The following is a 15858-nucleotide window of genomic DNA, read 5'->3' as shown; positions in this document are numbered from 1 at the left end:
CTTACTTATCCTGCATCCCAGGGCCCTGGGTCCATGTTCCTGCCCATCAGCCTTTATACATAAAGTGGTGCTTATGTTTGTTTTCTGGCTGGGCCCCTCAAAGCTTGAGTTTTGGCTGCAGGAGCAATCAGTCTGCTTATCCTTCTGCTCCCCCCGTCCCCTTGAGCACTCAGAACCTTTGGGATTAGAGGAGGGAGGGGGTGGGTCAGAGCCTTGATGCCTATACCCACAAGCCATGGTGAGGGGTCCAAAGAGGGAATGGGCCAACAAGTTCGGTGAACCTTCTGCAGAGGGCCCCTAACCCTGCCATAATTCAGATTTTTGGGGGCCCCAAGGGAACACTCATTGCTTCACAGTCTGTGAAGCAAAGCCAGTGTCAGCACTGACCGAACCATGGTGGTCAGAACAGTCACCACCCAAGTTGACTGAGTTCTTGCTTTTTCCCCACGTGTTGATGAGTTTGTTCTGTGGTTCACGTCAATACAGCTTCTCACTGCCCTGTGAGTTGGTTCTGTGGGCATGGCCGCTTTCAGGCGGGGAAGGCCTAGTTTTACCCCGGTGAGTGCAGGTGCCCTTCCCCTTGACCACACTCTGTCCTCTCTTTCAGTGAATGCAGAGAGGAACCAGTTTGAGCTGTCAATCTCAGGAGCTCTTCTTCCACCCCACCCCTGTGTTTCTCCACCCCCAGCAGCTTCTTCACTCCAGGAGCTTATCTGTCCTCTGGAGTTTTTCTAATCCAGTGCTTCTCAATTATTTTCTGTCATGCCCTCCTAGGAAAAAGAAAACATTTTTCATGCCCCCCGTGTGACTATAAATAGTATCTTTATTTAAAAAAAAAAAAACAAAAAACAAAAAAACTTTAACCTGCAAAACAAAAATATATAAAATAATTTGAGTTGATTTTTTTTTAATCAGAGGTGATGTCTGGATTAATGGCTACAATGAGCACATTTTGCAATGCATAGGTTTTGGAAGCGGGGTTTGAAGCAGGACACAGCAACTCTCAGCTCCAGAGACATACAGAGACATAAACACGGGGCTTAGCTTGTTATGATAAGTGTTTGCTGAGGTTAAATGCGCCCCTTGTGGGGGGGGGGGCGCGTCCCACTATTTGAGGTGCACTGCTCTAATCCCAGGAGTTTGTCCATCTCCAAGAGCTTGTCCACCCCAACAGCTTCTCCATTCCTTGGAACTTGTTTGCCTTGGGCACTTCTGCCTCACCAGAGCTTGTCCATTCCCAGGGACTTCTCAATATCAACATCCAGAACTCTCCAGTGAAGGGCTTGGGGCTGCATGATATCATGCCTTAGATCCTCGCTCAGGTCCTTTAGAATCTTTTCCTTATTTCTGCCTCAGCACATTTCTGACCTCACTTTGGTCAATTTTTGTATTTTGCCTTTTTGTTCAGATGGTTGCTCAAGGTCACGGTGCAGCGTGCTGACTCTCTGCCCTGCAGCTGTCATCTCAGTGCAACCCCACCCCAACATGCCAGCCTACTTGTCCAGACCCCCCTTCTCCTTTTTAGTAATAGTAATCACAGGAACACCTTTCTCCACGCTTTCCTTGTCTATTCTGCACCTCACAGAAATAAAGAGTTCCTCAGGCCCAGGAAACAAAATTTCATGAGTGTAAGACCATGGAAATTAAGAAAGTTCAGCAAGACCTAGCAGTCAACTGGGGGGTGGGGGGGAGTGGAGAGAAACCAAGTGTTGATTAAGGACTTATTTTTGTAAGCGATTAAAATATGAATCATTAAAATAGGACTGTATTTCAGGCTCTGTTTCCTCATCTCATCAGAGACAACATTGCCATGACTACTAGGTTTGAATTAGATTTTTGAAACCATCCCAGCTCCAAAAGGCAATCGTGTGTGCCAGCGTCCTCCACTATCCAGAATGTAAAGTTAGAGGAAGGAATGATGTCCGGGCAAAGACACCAGAACACCTCAGGAAAGAAGCCAAAGTGTGCCCTGGAATCTTACTTGGCACAGATGGTGCAGGAGTTAGATTTGCAGAAAGAAATGAAAATGGAACAAATCTAGGGTTCAAAGGAGTTGGAAAATATATATGTGTGTGTGTGTGTGTGTGTGTGTGTGTGTGTGTGTGTGTGTAATATCTATAGCCCAAAATATGCAGTTAAATGAAGTTGTTAATTTAAGTATCTGTTCAAAAAAAATGGCTAAAATTAGAGACAAAAACCCATTGTTTGGTATAAGTGTTGACTGCATTCCTGTCTGTGGAAGGGCGTGGGGGGACAGTGAGAAGCCCGTGGTATTTTAAAGATTAATCACCCACCCCAAGGGGTTTTGAGGCACCCACCTGCATTTTGAACTTGGATCTTCCACAAAGGGGTGGGACAAAAGCATGACAGGTTCTTTGATAATTAAGTACTCAGTGGACATTTCAAATACCAACTGTATGGAATAGAGGCCTCTGGCTCAGACCAGCCCGTATGCAGAGGAGGCTGGCACCCCAAGTTGATTGGCTCAGAGACTTGGACCGAGGCCTAGGTATATTTTTAAAGGAAGGAAAGAGGCATCCCGGAATGTTCCAAAGCCCCCTTGTTTGGCTTTGCTTGTTAGCACCTCTGGCCGGAGCTGGCAATTTTTTTTTTCATATTTATTTCCATTCTGCCTGACATTGGAGGGCTTTCCTCTCTCAGGAAGGTTTCTAGCACTATGCTTAATGGCTTTGTTAATTCTGGGGATATTCGGAGACCCACACCAAGATGGTTGTGACGAAGATTTTTCCCAAAAATTAGAGCAGTAACTTTGGAGTACTTAGCATTTCCAATAAAATCCTAGATTTTTGTTATTGTTTTTAGTAAAGTTTAGATACCCCCCCTGAATTTCCAATAACATCTAATGCATCCAGATGTAAAGCAGTCAGTCTCAGCTCCAGACAAAAGGAAAAAGAGGGAACCTTGGTAGCTGTAAACTCATGAGCGTAATCCTGTTCAGAGGGGATTTTCTTTTTTTGTTTTGTTTTGGTTTTGGTTCTTGAGTCACACCCGGCAGCACTCAGGAGTTACTCCTGGCTCTACGCTCAAAAATTGCTCCTGGCAAGCTCGGAGGACGATATGGGATGCTGGGATTCGAACCACCTTCCTTCTACATGCAAGGCAAATGACCTACCTCCATGCTATCTCTCTGGCCTGGCTTCTTGAATTTCTTAAATTTTTTTCAGTTTTGGTTTTTGAAGCAAATCTACCAGTGCTCAGTGTCCACTCTTAGCTTAGTATTGAGATGCCACCCCTGGTGATGCACAGGGAACCATGAAATGCTGGGTGTCAGACCCACTGTTTCCTCATGCAAAGCATGTGCTTGTTCAGCCTGTTTAGCTCTCTCTCCAGCCCTTCTTTTTTTTTTTTTCTTTTGGTTTTTGGGCCATACCCAGCTGCACCCAGGGGTTACTCATGGCTCTGCACTCAGAAATCACCCCTGGCAGGCATGGGGAATGCCGGGAATCAAACCTGGATCTGTCCCAGATCGTTCATATGCAAGGCAAATACCCTACCGCTGTGCTATCTCTCCAGCCCCCTCTCCAGCCCTTCTTAAACTTTTTGTACATATAGTTAAAAAATACATATCAGTACTTTGTTCCTAAATCAAGAAAGTTTTCTAAGATGACGAAACACATGGCAGTGGCTGCATGCCAGGTGCCCTTCCTGTCCTCATGGCTCCATGAAGGCAGATGGCCTTTGCCTGTTTGGTTGTACCAGGCAATGCCAAGCTCAATAACTAGTAGTTGGTGAGAGTCTACCCACTTCTCAATTCCTCTTTCTTTATTTTCCTAGGCGATGTTCTGTATGAACTCCTTCAGCATATTCTGAAGCAGAGGAAACCTCGAATTCTTTTCCCACCGTTCTTCCACCCTGGAAATTCTCTTCACACCCAGCCAGAAGTCCTGTTGCATCAGAACCATGAAGAAGGTAAAAGGAGGGCCCTCAAACTAGACAAATGCAGGAGGTTTCCATTGGTTCTTTCATCCCTCCCTCCCTACTTTCTTGCCATGTCGTGATTAAGTGTTTGTAGGAGGTGGCCCTGGAGGAAATCTGGGAAGCGTGATGTTTATATTTGTGTTTCGCTGCCATTGTGATCTAGGTGAAAATATGAGACGGATGTGGGAATGCCAGGGTTGGCTGTAATAGTGGGCACCAAAGAGAGAACGGAAGGGAGCTTGCTTCTAGGCAGCAGGGCTGGCGTTGTGAAGGAACTGGTTCTGGAAGATTCTGTAAATCTGCTCAGCAGTGATAAAGCAGAAACTATGCCTAGCTAAGGGTAGGGGAAAACCTCAGAGGAATCAAGTATCTCATGTTGTAATATTTATTTTTTTTTATTTTTAAATTCTAATTATAATAAAAAAATCAAGGTTGGTTACAGAAGCTTTGGCTTATGGAAAGATGTACTGTAATGACAAATCACTCTGCAAAGTGATAGGTTTATAAAATAAATACATTATAAATGTTTTAATTATTTGAAATTTCTATAACCTTGCTCTGGAGGAAGCAGGGCAAGGCCTCAAACCATTTCATCTTGTTCTCGCAAGCACTGTAGGAATGCACAGGGCACCCCAGACCCAGGCATGCTGGAGGCTTGCACATGTTGTGATATTTATGTTTGTTTAATTTTTCTCCATTTTACTGTTTTTTAATTACTTGGTAGGAGTTGGACTGATAGTCTAACGGATAAGATATTTGCCTTGCATGTAGCTGACCTGGGTTCAGTCCCCAGCATCACATGTGGTCCTCTGAGTCTGCCAGGAGTAGCCCTTGGGCACAGGCAGGTGTGGCCCCCAAACAAACAAAAACTAATAATAATTACTTGGGAACACTCTATGCATTAACACTCAAGGATCCTGCAATCTTTTCTTAGAAAATAATCCAAACCTGGGGCCGGAGAGATAGCATGGAGGTTAGGTGTTTGCCTTTCATGCAGAAGGTCATCGGTTCAAATCCCGGCATCCCATATGGTCCCCCATGCCTGCCAGGAGCAATTTCTAAGCATGGAGCCAGGAGTAACCCCTGAGCACTGCAGAAACCACTGGCACAAAAAAAAAAAAAAAAAAAAAAAATTCCAAACCTATCCCCACTACATAGAGCATAAGCTAACCAAGCCCATGAGTTATCTCTGCTTCACCAACCATCTCCATTTTGATTTTTATCACATTTTTTTAGTACTGTATCCTTTTTTCTATGATGCTGGTGTGCAAGGTGTGTGCCTTACCACAGAGCCACCTCCCAGCCCCAGCCCTTTCCTTCTGGGAAACAGGAGTCCCTGGCAGTTTGCCAGCCAAGGGTAAGAAATGTTGAGGGAAGAAAAAAGACTCAAGCCCTGTAAACACTGAATAGGACCATGGATTTCCTCCTTACTGCCCACAGGTGGGTGTGTTTGGCCTGAGCATTTATTGCCCCTGCCCTTGTGCCAGTCTTCTCATGTCACCACAAAGGCCTTGGTAGAAAACAGAACCGCAGACTGGACTTGAACTGTGGCCCTCAACAGGTTTCTGGAGAAGTCAGTGTGAAGAGTGTGTGACAGTCTGCTATTGAGCATTCTTCCATTGAACAGTGGTTCACAGCCCCTTGATGTGTCCCCGACTCAGCCCATCTGTACAAGACACATATAGTAATGTGGTTGTGTAGTGTTGGTAGTGGTACCAGGATTCTTCCCAGCAGGGCTCGAGGACCACATATCTGATGGTATGAGGGATCATGCCTAGAGCCTCACATATGCAAGAAGGTGCTCTGCCATTTAAATCACATCCCCAGCCCCCACAAATAATATATCCCCCCCAAGAAGAAAGGACTCCTAAAAGTGCTCTGGCGGGGTCTGGAGGCAACTCCCGTCAATTCTCAGACAACTGGGTCAGTTAAATTCTCAGACCCAAGAACACTCTCATGCACTGGCCCTGCAATGTCAGGGACCACCAGGGTCACCCCAGTCCAAACAAGTTTGTAGTCCAAACAAGCTAAACTGGGTGCTTGTGTCACCACTACCCCAGTGATACCTTTAAACTTGAATATTATTATGACGATCCAGAATTGTCTAAAACCCTAGAGCATTTCCTTAAATTTGATCAATCTTCCTCAGGGTCTGGGCTGATGTTTTTGCAGTGTGATTTAGCAAATTAAAAAATGAGAAGGTATTTGTTTTTCTTAATTAACACTTCACAAAAGAGAGGTTGACTCCGGGCACTGGGGCTTTCTCAGTGGGTGCCCGCACTCCGCTCTGAGGATGGAGAATAAACAAGCCTTTAACGCGCACACCCTGCCTGTCTCTCGAATCCTTTCTTCTCCAGCTTTACCCTGGCTAAATTTTTTTTTTTTTTTTTTAATTTTTTTTTTATTTAAACACCTTGATTACATACATGATTGTGTTTGGGTTTCAGTCATAAAAGGAACACCACCCATCACCAGTGCAACATTCCCATCACCCAAGTCCCAAATCACCCTCCTCCCCACCCAACCCCCGCCTGTACCCTAAACAGGCTCTACATTTCCCTCATACATTCTCAATATTAGGACAGTTCAAAATGTAGTTATTTCTCTAACTAAACTCATCACTCTTTGTGGTGAGCTTCCTGAGGGTGAGCTGGAACTTCCAGCTCTTTTCTCTTTTGTGTCTGAAAATTATTATTACAAGGGTGTCTTTCATTTTTCTTAAAACCCATAGATGAGTGAGACCATTCTGCGTTTTTCTCTCTCTCTCTGACTTATTTCACTCAGCATAATAGATTCCATGTACATCCATGTATAGGAAAATTCATGACTTCATCTCTCCTGACAGCTGCATAATATTCCATTGTGTATATGTACCACAGTTTCTTTAGCCATTCATCTGTTGAAGGGCATCTTGGTTGTTTCCAGAGTCTTGCTATGGTAAATAGAGCTGCAATGAATATAGGTGTAAGGAAGGGGTTTTTGTATTGTATTTTTGTGTTCCTAGGGTATATTCCTAGGAGTGGTATAGCTGGATCGTATGGGAGCTCGATTTCCAGTTTTTGGAGGAATCTCCATATCGCTTTCCATAAAGGTTGAACTAGACAGCATTCCCACCAGCAGTGGATAAGAGTTCCTTTCTCTCCACATCCCCGCCAACACTGTTTATTCTCATTCTTTGTGATGTGTGCCATTCTCTGGGGTGTGAGGTGGTATCTCATCGTTGTTTTGATTTGCATCTCCCTGATGATTAGTGATGTGGAACATTTTTTCATGTGTCTTTTGGCCATGCGTATTTCTTCTTTGTCAAAGTGTCTGTTCATTTCTTCTCCCCATTTTTTGATGGGGTTAGATGTTTTTTTCTTGTAAAGTTCTGTCAGTGCCTTGTATATTTTGGAGATTAGCCCCTTATCTGATGGGTATTGGGTGAATAGTTTCTCCCACTCAGTGGGTGGCTCTTGTATCCTGGGCACTATTTCCTTTGAGGTGCAGAAGCTTCTCAGCTTAATATATTCCCATCTGTTAATCTCTGCTTTCACTTGCTTGGAGAGTGCAGTTTCCTCCTTGAAGATGCCTGTAATGTCCTGTAGTGTTTTGCCTATGTGCTGTTCTATATATCTTATGGTTTTGGGGCTGATATCGAGGTCTTTAATCCATTTGGATTTTACCTTTGTACATGATGTTAGCTGGGGGTCTAAGGTTTAATTTTTTGCAAGTGGCTATCCAATTGTGCAACACCACTTGTTGAAGAGGCTTTCCCTGCTCCATTTAGGATTTCCTGCTCCTTTATCAAAAATTAGATGGTTGTATCTCTGGGGAACCATTTTCTGAGTATTCAAGCCTATTCCACTGATCTGAGGACCTATCCTTATTCCAATACCATGCTGTTTTGATAACTGTTGCTTTGTAGTACAGTTTAAAGTTGGGAAAGTAATTCCTCCCATATTCTTTTTTCCCAATGATTGCTTTAGCTATTCGAGGGTGTTTATTGTTCCAAATGAATTTCAAAGTGTCTGATCCACTTCTTTGAAGAATGTCATGGGTATCTTTAGAGGGGATGGCATTAAATCTGTATAATGCCTTGGGGAGTATTGACATTTTGATGATGTTAATCCTGCCAATCCATGAGCAGGGTATGTGTTTCCATTTCCGTGTGTCCTCTCTTATTTCTTGGAGCAGAGTTTTATAGTTTTCTTTGTATAGGTCCTTCACATATTTAGTCAAGTTGATTCCAAGATATTTGAGTTTGTGTGGTACTATTGTGAATGGGGTTGTTTTCTTAATGTCCATTTCTTCTTTATTACTGTTGGTGTATAGAAAGGCCATTGATTTTTGTGTGTTAATTTTGTAGCCTGCCACCTTGCTAATTTGAGGTCTATTGTTTCTAGAAGCTTTTTGATAGAGTCTTAGGGTTTTCTAAGTAGAGTATCATGTCATCTGCAAACAGTGAGAGCTTGACTTCTTCCTTTCCTATCTGGATTCCCTTGATATCCTTTTCTTGCCTAATCGCTATAGCAAGTACTCCAGTGCTATGTTGAATAGGAGTGGTGAGAGAGGACAGCCTTGTCTTGTGCCAGAATTTAGAGGGAAGGCTTTCAGTTTTTCTCCATTGAGGATAATATTTGCCACTGGCTTGTGGTAGATGGCCTTCACTATATTGAGAAAGGTTCCCTCCATTCCCATCTTGCTGAGAGTTTTGATCAAGATGGGTGTTGGACCTTATCAAATGCTTTCTCTGCATCTATTGATATGATCATGTGGTTTTTATTTTCTTGTTATTGATGTTGTGTATTATGTTGATAGATTTACGGATGTTAAACCAGCCTTGCATTCCTGGGATGAAACCTACTTGATCGTAGTGGATGATCTTCTTAATGAGGCATTGAATCCTATTTGCCAGGATTTTGTTGAGGATCTTTGCATCTGCATTCATCAGTGATATTGGTCTGTAATTTTCTTTTTTGGTAGCGTCTCTGTCTGGTTTAGGTATCAAGGTGATGTTGGCTTCATAAAAGCTATTTGGAAGTGTTTCTGTTTGTTCAATTTCATGAAAGAGTCTTGCCAAGATTGGCAGTAGTTCCTCTTGGAAAGTTTGATAGAATTCATTAGTGAATCCATCTGGACCTGGGCTTTTGTTTTTTCGGCAGACATTGATTACTGTTTTAATTTCATCAATGGTGATGGGGGTGTTTAGATATGCTACATCCTCTTCCTTCAACCGTGGAAGATTATAAGAGTCCAAGAATTTATCCATTTCTTCCAGGTTCTCATTTTTAGTGGCGTAGAGTTTTTCAAAGTAGTTTCTGGATTACCCTTTGAATCTCTGTCATATCAGTAGTGATCTCTCCTTTTTCATTCCTGATACGAGTTATCAAGTTTCTCTCTCTCTCTTTCTTTGTTAGGTTTTGCCAGTGGTCTATCAATCTTGTTTTATTTTTTCAAAGAACCAACTTCTGCTTTCGTTGATCTTTCGGATTGTTTTTTTGAGTTTCCACTTCGTTGATTTCTGCTCTCAGCTTTGTTATTTCCTTCTGTCTTCCTGTTCTTGGGTCCTTTTGTTGAGCATTTTCTAGTTCTATTAGCTGTGTCATTAAGCTACTCAGGTAAGCTCCTTCTCCTTCCTGATGTGTGCTTGCAAAGCTATAAATTTTCCTCTCCAGTACGGCTTTTGCTGTGTCCCATAAGTTCTGAGAGTTTGTGTCTTTATTGTCATTTGTTTCCAGGAACCTTTTGATTTCCTCCTTGATTTCATCTCGGACCCACTGGTTATTGAGCATGATTGCTGTTTAACTTCCAGGTGTTAAAGTGTTTCTTCTGAGTCCCTTTGGAGTTCACAAATAATTTCAGAGCCTTGTGGTCAGCGAAGGTAGTCTGCAAAATTTCTATCCTCTTGATCTTATGGAGGTATGTTTTATGTGCCAGCATGTAGTCTATCCTGGAGAATGTCCATGTACATTGGAGAAGAAATGTGTATCCAGGTTTCTGGGGATGGAGTGTCCTATATATATCCACTAGGCCTCTTTCTTCCATTTCTTCTCCTCAGGTCTAGTATATTCTTGTTGGGTTTCAGTCTGGTTGACCTGTCCAGTGTTGACAAAGCCGTGTTTTAGGTCCCCCACAATTATTGTGTTGTTGTTGATATTATTTTTCAGATTTGTCAGCAGTTGTATTAAATATTTTGCTGGCCCCTCATTCGGTGCATATATGTTTAGGAGAGTGAATTCTTCCTGCTCTACGTACCCCTTGATTAATATAAAAATTCCGTCTTTGTCCCTTACAACCTTCCTGAGTATAAAGTTTGCATTATCTGATATTAGTATGGCCACTCCAGCTTTTTTTATGGGTGTTGTTTGCTTGGATAACTTTTCTCCAGCCTTTTATTTTGAGTCTATGTTTGTTCTGACTATTCAGGTGCGTTTCTTGTAGGCAGCAGAAGGTTGGATTGAGTTTTTTGATCCATTTGGCCACTCTGTGTCTCTTAACTGGTGCATTTAGTCCATTGACGTTGAGAGAAAGAATTGTCCTGGGATTTAACGCCATCTTTATTTCAAAATTTGGTGTGTCTTTTGGGTAGTCTTGTCTTAGATTAGGTCTTTCAGTTTTTCTCTTAAGACTGGTTTTGTGTCTGTGAAGTTTCTGAGCTGTTTTTTTGTCTGTGAAACCATGTATTCCTTCCATCAAACCGGAAAGTGAGTTTTGCTGGGTACCAGTATTCTGGGTGAAGCATTCATTTCATTCAGTCTTGTCACAATATCCCACCACTGCTTTCTGGCATTGAGCGTTTCTGGTGACAGGTCTGCTGTAAATCTCAGGGAAGCTTGCTTGAACATGATTTCCCCTTTTGATCTTGCTGTTTTCAGAATTCTGTCTCTATCTGTGGGATTTGTCATTGTGACTAGGATGTGTCTTGGGGTGGTTTTCTGGGGTCTCTTTTGGTTGGTACTCTTCGGGCATGCAGGATTTGATCACATATATTCTTTAGCTCTGGAAGTTTCTCTTTAATGATGTTCTTGACCATTGATTCTTCCTGGAAATTTTCTTCCTGGGTCTCTGGGACCTCCAATGATTCTTAAGTTGTTTCTGTGATCTTATCATAGACTTCTATTTTCGTCTGTTCCCATTCTTTGACTAATTTTTCCATTGTCTGCTCATTTGCTTTAAGTTTTTTGTCCAATCTCTCCCTGCTGTATGGAATTGTTATGTATCTCATCTTCCACAGCACCAAGTCTATTCTCAGCTTCTGATACCCTGTCCCAGAGCTTATCCATTTTGTCATTCACTTCGTTTACTGAGTTTTTCAGGCCTGTTTAGTTGACATGTTATTTCAGTTTGGAGTTTTGTCATTTCTGCCTTCATATTTTCTTGGTTCTTATTAGTGTTCTGTTCAACTCGATCCAGGTTTCTTGGGAGTCTGTTGAGCACCTTCCATATTGCTAGTCTAAAGTCCTTATCTGAGAGGTTGATTAGTTGTTCCAGTCATTATCTGGTCCTCAGAATTGTCATCTTCATTCTCTATGTCTGATGCTGGCCTGCGCTGTTTCCCCCATTGTCACATTTGTATTGTGGGTTTTTCTACGTGTTGAAGTGGTATTCATTGTCTATATGATGTAGGCAGCACACTCCTCTGGCTCCCTCCCTTTTCTGGATGGGCTGACTTGCCTCTAAGGGAGGGGAGTCCTCCGTGGATGAAGCCTCACACTGGGGTCCAAAATCTTAGGCCGCGAGCATTGTAACAGAGAAGACAGTCCAGAGAGAAATGTTTGCTTCTGTGATTATAGCGCCGTTCTTAGTGTGATTTTTCCTTCTTGTTGCAATGGAGTTCTTTCCTTAGAAAGAGTGCACGGCCAGCGTATGCTGAAGCGGAGCGGCCCGTGCTCCTCTGAGCCTCTTTTTGCCCCACTCGCAAGAGTTTTCACGCAAGAGACAGTACGACAGACATAGACAGGTCACACTCAAGTCTTTCACAGCTGAGCCCCACCTGGGCCAGTGTACTTTCGCGGATTTTTCCCGCCTGGTGTCACACACAGGGAGCAGCTTTTGCAAAGGATAGCCTGGTTTTTATGCTCTGAAGTCCCTCCCTGAAAATGGCGTCTGGGCGAGCGAGGTTTCTGAGGCTCTTTTTGCCCACTCGCAAGAGTTTCACGCAAGAGGACAGTAGACAGACATAGACAGGTCACACTCACAGTCTTTCACAGCTGAGCCCCACTGGGCCGGTGTACTTTCGCGGATTTTCCCCGCCTGGTGTCACACACAGGGAGCCCTACCCTGGCTAAATTTAGCAGCATTTCCCACCCTTTGGTCGCTCTGCTCCCCTCTTCTGCCATGTCCATTTCCGGCTACATAATAGCCACCAGCCACTGCTGACAAGAGAGGTGGGTTTACCGATGCTTGAGATTAAGGCCAGAATCATATTACCTAGCCGGCCTCTTTGAACCGAGGGTGTGTGATGAGCTGTTCTCAACCCTTTCTTGTTTTGTCTCGTGATAACAAAAAAATAATAAAAGTGAAATTCCAAATGGAATTTCTGTTCTCCTTTCATCCTTCTCCAAATGTGGTTAGAGGCAGGGAAGTGGGGTCTCTCTCTCTCTCTCTCTAGCTCCAACACACCCCCTTTCTTTTTCATGATTTGATTCTGAAGTTAGGTCTGTGCCATGATGGTCTCCTTCAGGGAGCTAATCAATAAAGTTCGTTTGTGGACCCTGTGCCCTGGGGAGATGGTGCCAGTCCAGAGGGGAAAGATAGAAATATTGGAGGCTATATGAAGACAGATTCAGGGCTGCCCCACCGTGCAGACCAGCTGCAGTAGGCCACATATTCTCCAGTAGTTATCACCAGGAACACAGTTCTCCAGGATGTGGACCTGCTCCTCCACCTAACCACACACAGTCCCTGCTTGTCAGGTGGTAGATGGAAGAGCTGTCCTGTGTCCCCAGATGCGTGGATGCCAATAGTGACCAAGGGACCATAGCACCTGTGAATGGATTTTTTTTTTGGAGGGGGGCTGTACCCAGCAGTGTGTTGGGGGTTACTCCTGGCTCTGTGCTCAGGATTCACTCCTGGCAGTGCTTGGGGACTATAAGGGGATGCAAGGTGATCAAGCCCACATCGGCCACAGGCAAGGTAAACTCCCTATCCTCTGTGAGTGAATTTTGTGTGTGTGTGTGTGTGTGTGTGTGTGTGTGTGTGTGTGTGTGTGTGTGTGTGTGTGTTGGTGTGTGTGGTGTGTTTGGTTTTGGGTCACACACCCGGCAGTGGCTCAGGGTTATTCCTGGCTCCAGGCTCAGAAATTGCTCACTGGCAGGCACGGGGGGACCATATGAGACACCGGGATTCGAACCGATGACCTCCTGCATGAAAGGCAAAAACGCTTACCTCCATGCTATCTCTCCGGCCCGTGAGTGAATTCTTAGTACCAGGGTCCTTCCCTATCCTCCCACCTCTTTTTCTTCTCCACCTCAAAGGTATGGCCAGCTCCACCCATTTGTGTCAGGGAATCCATGCTGAAGCAGGAGTGGCAACTCAGTAGGGGGGTGTGAAGGCGCAGGAAAGATCTGGGGCCTGACTAAGAAAGTCTGTAGAGTGAAATTATGCTTGAGAAAAACCTCAATCACCGTATCCAATCCCACAATCATTAGGGGCACAGGGGACCATGGGGAAAAGGATGTGGCTCAGAAAGAAATGGGACAGAATAAAGGATTATGGTGTGTTCTGCCATGAGAAGGCAGAAGGAAGGCAGAACTCAAAGCCTCCTTTCACCCCTTGGAACTTTACACCTCACAGACACAGTTCAGGTCTCCACCAAGTCCCAGAGGAGGGTTATAGTGCAGACAGATGCATCTGGTGTCATCAGGCCAGTTTTCCTGCATGGCCCATAGGCACTCAGGGTGTGGAACTCACTCCCCCCGGAGACTGAGTGGCAGTGCCAGCAGTAGGGGAAGACGGGGAAGTTCACCTCCAGGGCTTCTTTCAGGCAGGGTGCGAACAGAGGATTCAAGCTCAGCAGCCTTGGTTTTGGTGGTTTACATCCTCTCTTTCCTTATACTGTTTTAAACTTTGGGTCAGAATTCGAGAGAAGCAGCCTCAGAAAGACCCCCAGGGAGTCCTCCTCACCACCCACCAGTGCTGTCTGTCTTCTTCCTGTTCTGTACTGAAGGTCATCTGATCATTTTCAGCCCACCAAGACGTGGGTACCAGTGAAAACAGGACTCTTTTCATAAGTAGAAAGGCGGGGTGAGGTGTCAGGCAGAAAGTGTTCCAAGGGAAGGATCTCATCTAATCTAAGGTTCTAATCTTCCATCTGCCTCAACCAAAACAAGCATACAAAAGGGCTCATTCTCTGTGCCTCTGTTTCCCCAGTTATGTGGGGGGCTAGCTGAGGGTTCTCTCTTGCAGTTCCCCCAATCAGTGGTGATCCAAGGTCGGGAATTATTTGAGTAAAGTGAAGATGAGTAAGACACGGTCTCTACTTTGAAGGTTTGGGTCAACTAAATTCCAGAAAGTCATTGCAGTGTCCTCCCAGAGTCCCAGTGTCCACCAGCTGTCCTGGTACCCTGCTGCTGTCCTGGTGCCCTCCTAGTGTTTCCAGACACAGCTCAATATCTCTTCCTTGCTCATCTCTCTCCTCTGGCCTATAGCTGCTGATAGTCACTATCCATAACCTTCACTTGTTTCATGGTAAAAAGAATCTCTGCTTGATTTTTCTCTATTGGTTGTGACTCACTTCTTCGGATACCAGGAATTAGGTGGTAGTTGGATGAACACAAATAGTGAGGCTTCTCTCACCAACAGGAGACAAACTATCTCAGGAATTTCAGACCAGTACGTGAATATTAGATTGCTAAAATTGTAGTTTCCATGGGAAAAAATTTAATTGTTCCAGAATATATATTTTTGATTGTTACCAATCTTAAGTGTTAGAACTACCTAAATTCTAGGCCTGAATAATAGCATAGTATGTAGACCATTTGCCTTGCACATGGCCAATCCACATTTGATCCCCACCATCCCACATGGCTCCCGAGCACGCAGGAGCAATTCCTGAGCACAAAGCCAGGAGTAACCCCTCAGCACCACTAGGTGTAGCCCCAAAACAAAACCAAACCCAAAACAACCCCTAAAGGCTCGGTGAGCAATTCAAAACACATTACATTTGTTAAAAAAAAAAAAAAAAAAAACTGGGCCTGGAGAGATAGCACAATGGTGTTTGCCTTGCAAGCAGCCGATCCAGGTGTCCCATATGGTCCCCTGTGCCTGCCAGGAGCTATTTCTGAGCAGACAGCCAGGAGTAATCCCTGAGCACTGCCGGGTGTGACCCAAAACCAAAAACAAAAAAAAAAAAAAAACTACATCTTGCCTAGCTCCAAGTGGGGTGAGCTTTGCCTCCTGGATGTAAGCATGTCTCCAGAGAAAAAAATGCACGATCCTTATTTCTCAAGTGTCCTCAGTTCACCACCTCTTTTACTCAGTCAGCTCCAGCCTCTCCCTAAGTGGTCAAGGAGGGATTTGGAGGAGGGGTCATACCTGGTCGTGTTCAGGGCTTACTGCTGGCTCTTCACTCAGAAATCACACTTGGTGATGCTCAGGGGACCATATGGGATACTGGAAATTGAACCCAAGTTGGCCTTGTGGAAGGCAAGTGCCCAGGTCTCTCTACTGTCTCCAGTCCTTTGGGAGGGATTTTTAATCTGCCCAGGATGCAAAAGTTCACACAAGCCATGCTGATTGTGTCTGCTGTGTTATGCCCATGGGTCTCCAAGTGGTTGTAAGTGTCGATGAGAGATGTCAAGGTTGAAGTATGGTTGACCTTAGTCGATCCTTACAAGTTGGCAGTGGAAACAGGCCAGCTTGAAGGGAGAGACCAAAGCTCTGTCTGTGATCACCATAGGCAGCTCTCTGGATTTGGGAACTTTATTGAGAGGAAAT

The 15858-nt window shown here is 44.3% G+C and overlaps 2 protein-coding genes and 1 non-coding gene across 3 annotated transcripts in view; 2 read left to right on the top strand and 1 right to left on the bottom strand.

The window, feature by feature from the left end:
* Window positions 1–15858, top strand: part of BORCS5 (BLOC-1 related complex subunit 5) — a 714757-nt gene that overhangs the window by 204335 nt on the left and 494564 nt on the right. The gene's annotated exons all lie outside the window — the stretch shown is intronic.
* ETV6 (ETS variant transcription factor 6) overlaps window positions 1–15858 on the top strand; it is a 245923-nt gene that overhangs the window by 194304 nt on the left and 35761 nt on the right. Inside the window, 1 exon segment of the mRNA XM_049783341.1 lies at window positions 3796–3930. Coding sequence (XP_049639298.1) covers window positions 3796–3930 — 135 coding nt within the window.
* On the bottom strand, window positions 4470–4600 carry LOC126023094 (small nucleolar RNA SNORA9). The gene has a single exon (XR_007500306.1). It is a non-coding gene; the product is annotated as a small nucleolar RNA SNORA9 (small nucleolar RNA).

This window comes from Suncus etruscus, chromosome 11 (genome assembly GCF_024139225.1).
Source record: "Suncus etruscus isolate mSunEtr1 chromosome 11, mSunEtr1.pri.cur, whole genome shotgun sequence".
Lineage (NCBI taxonomy): Eukaryota > Metazoa > Chordata > Mammalia > Eulipotyphla > Soricidae > Suncus > Suncus etruscus.
This window is presented reverse-complemented; position numbering and strand designations above follow the sequence as displayed.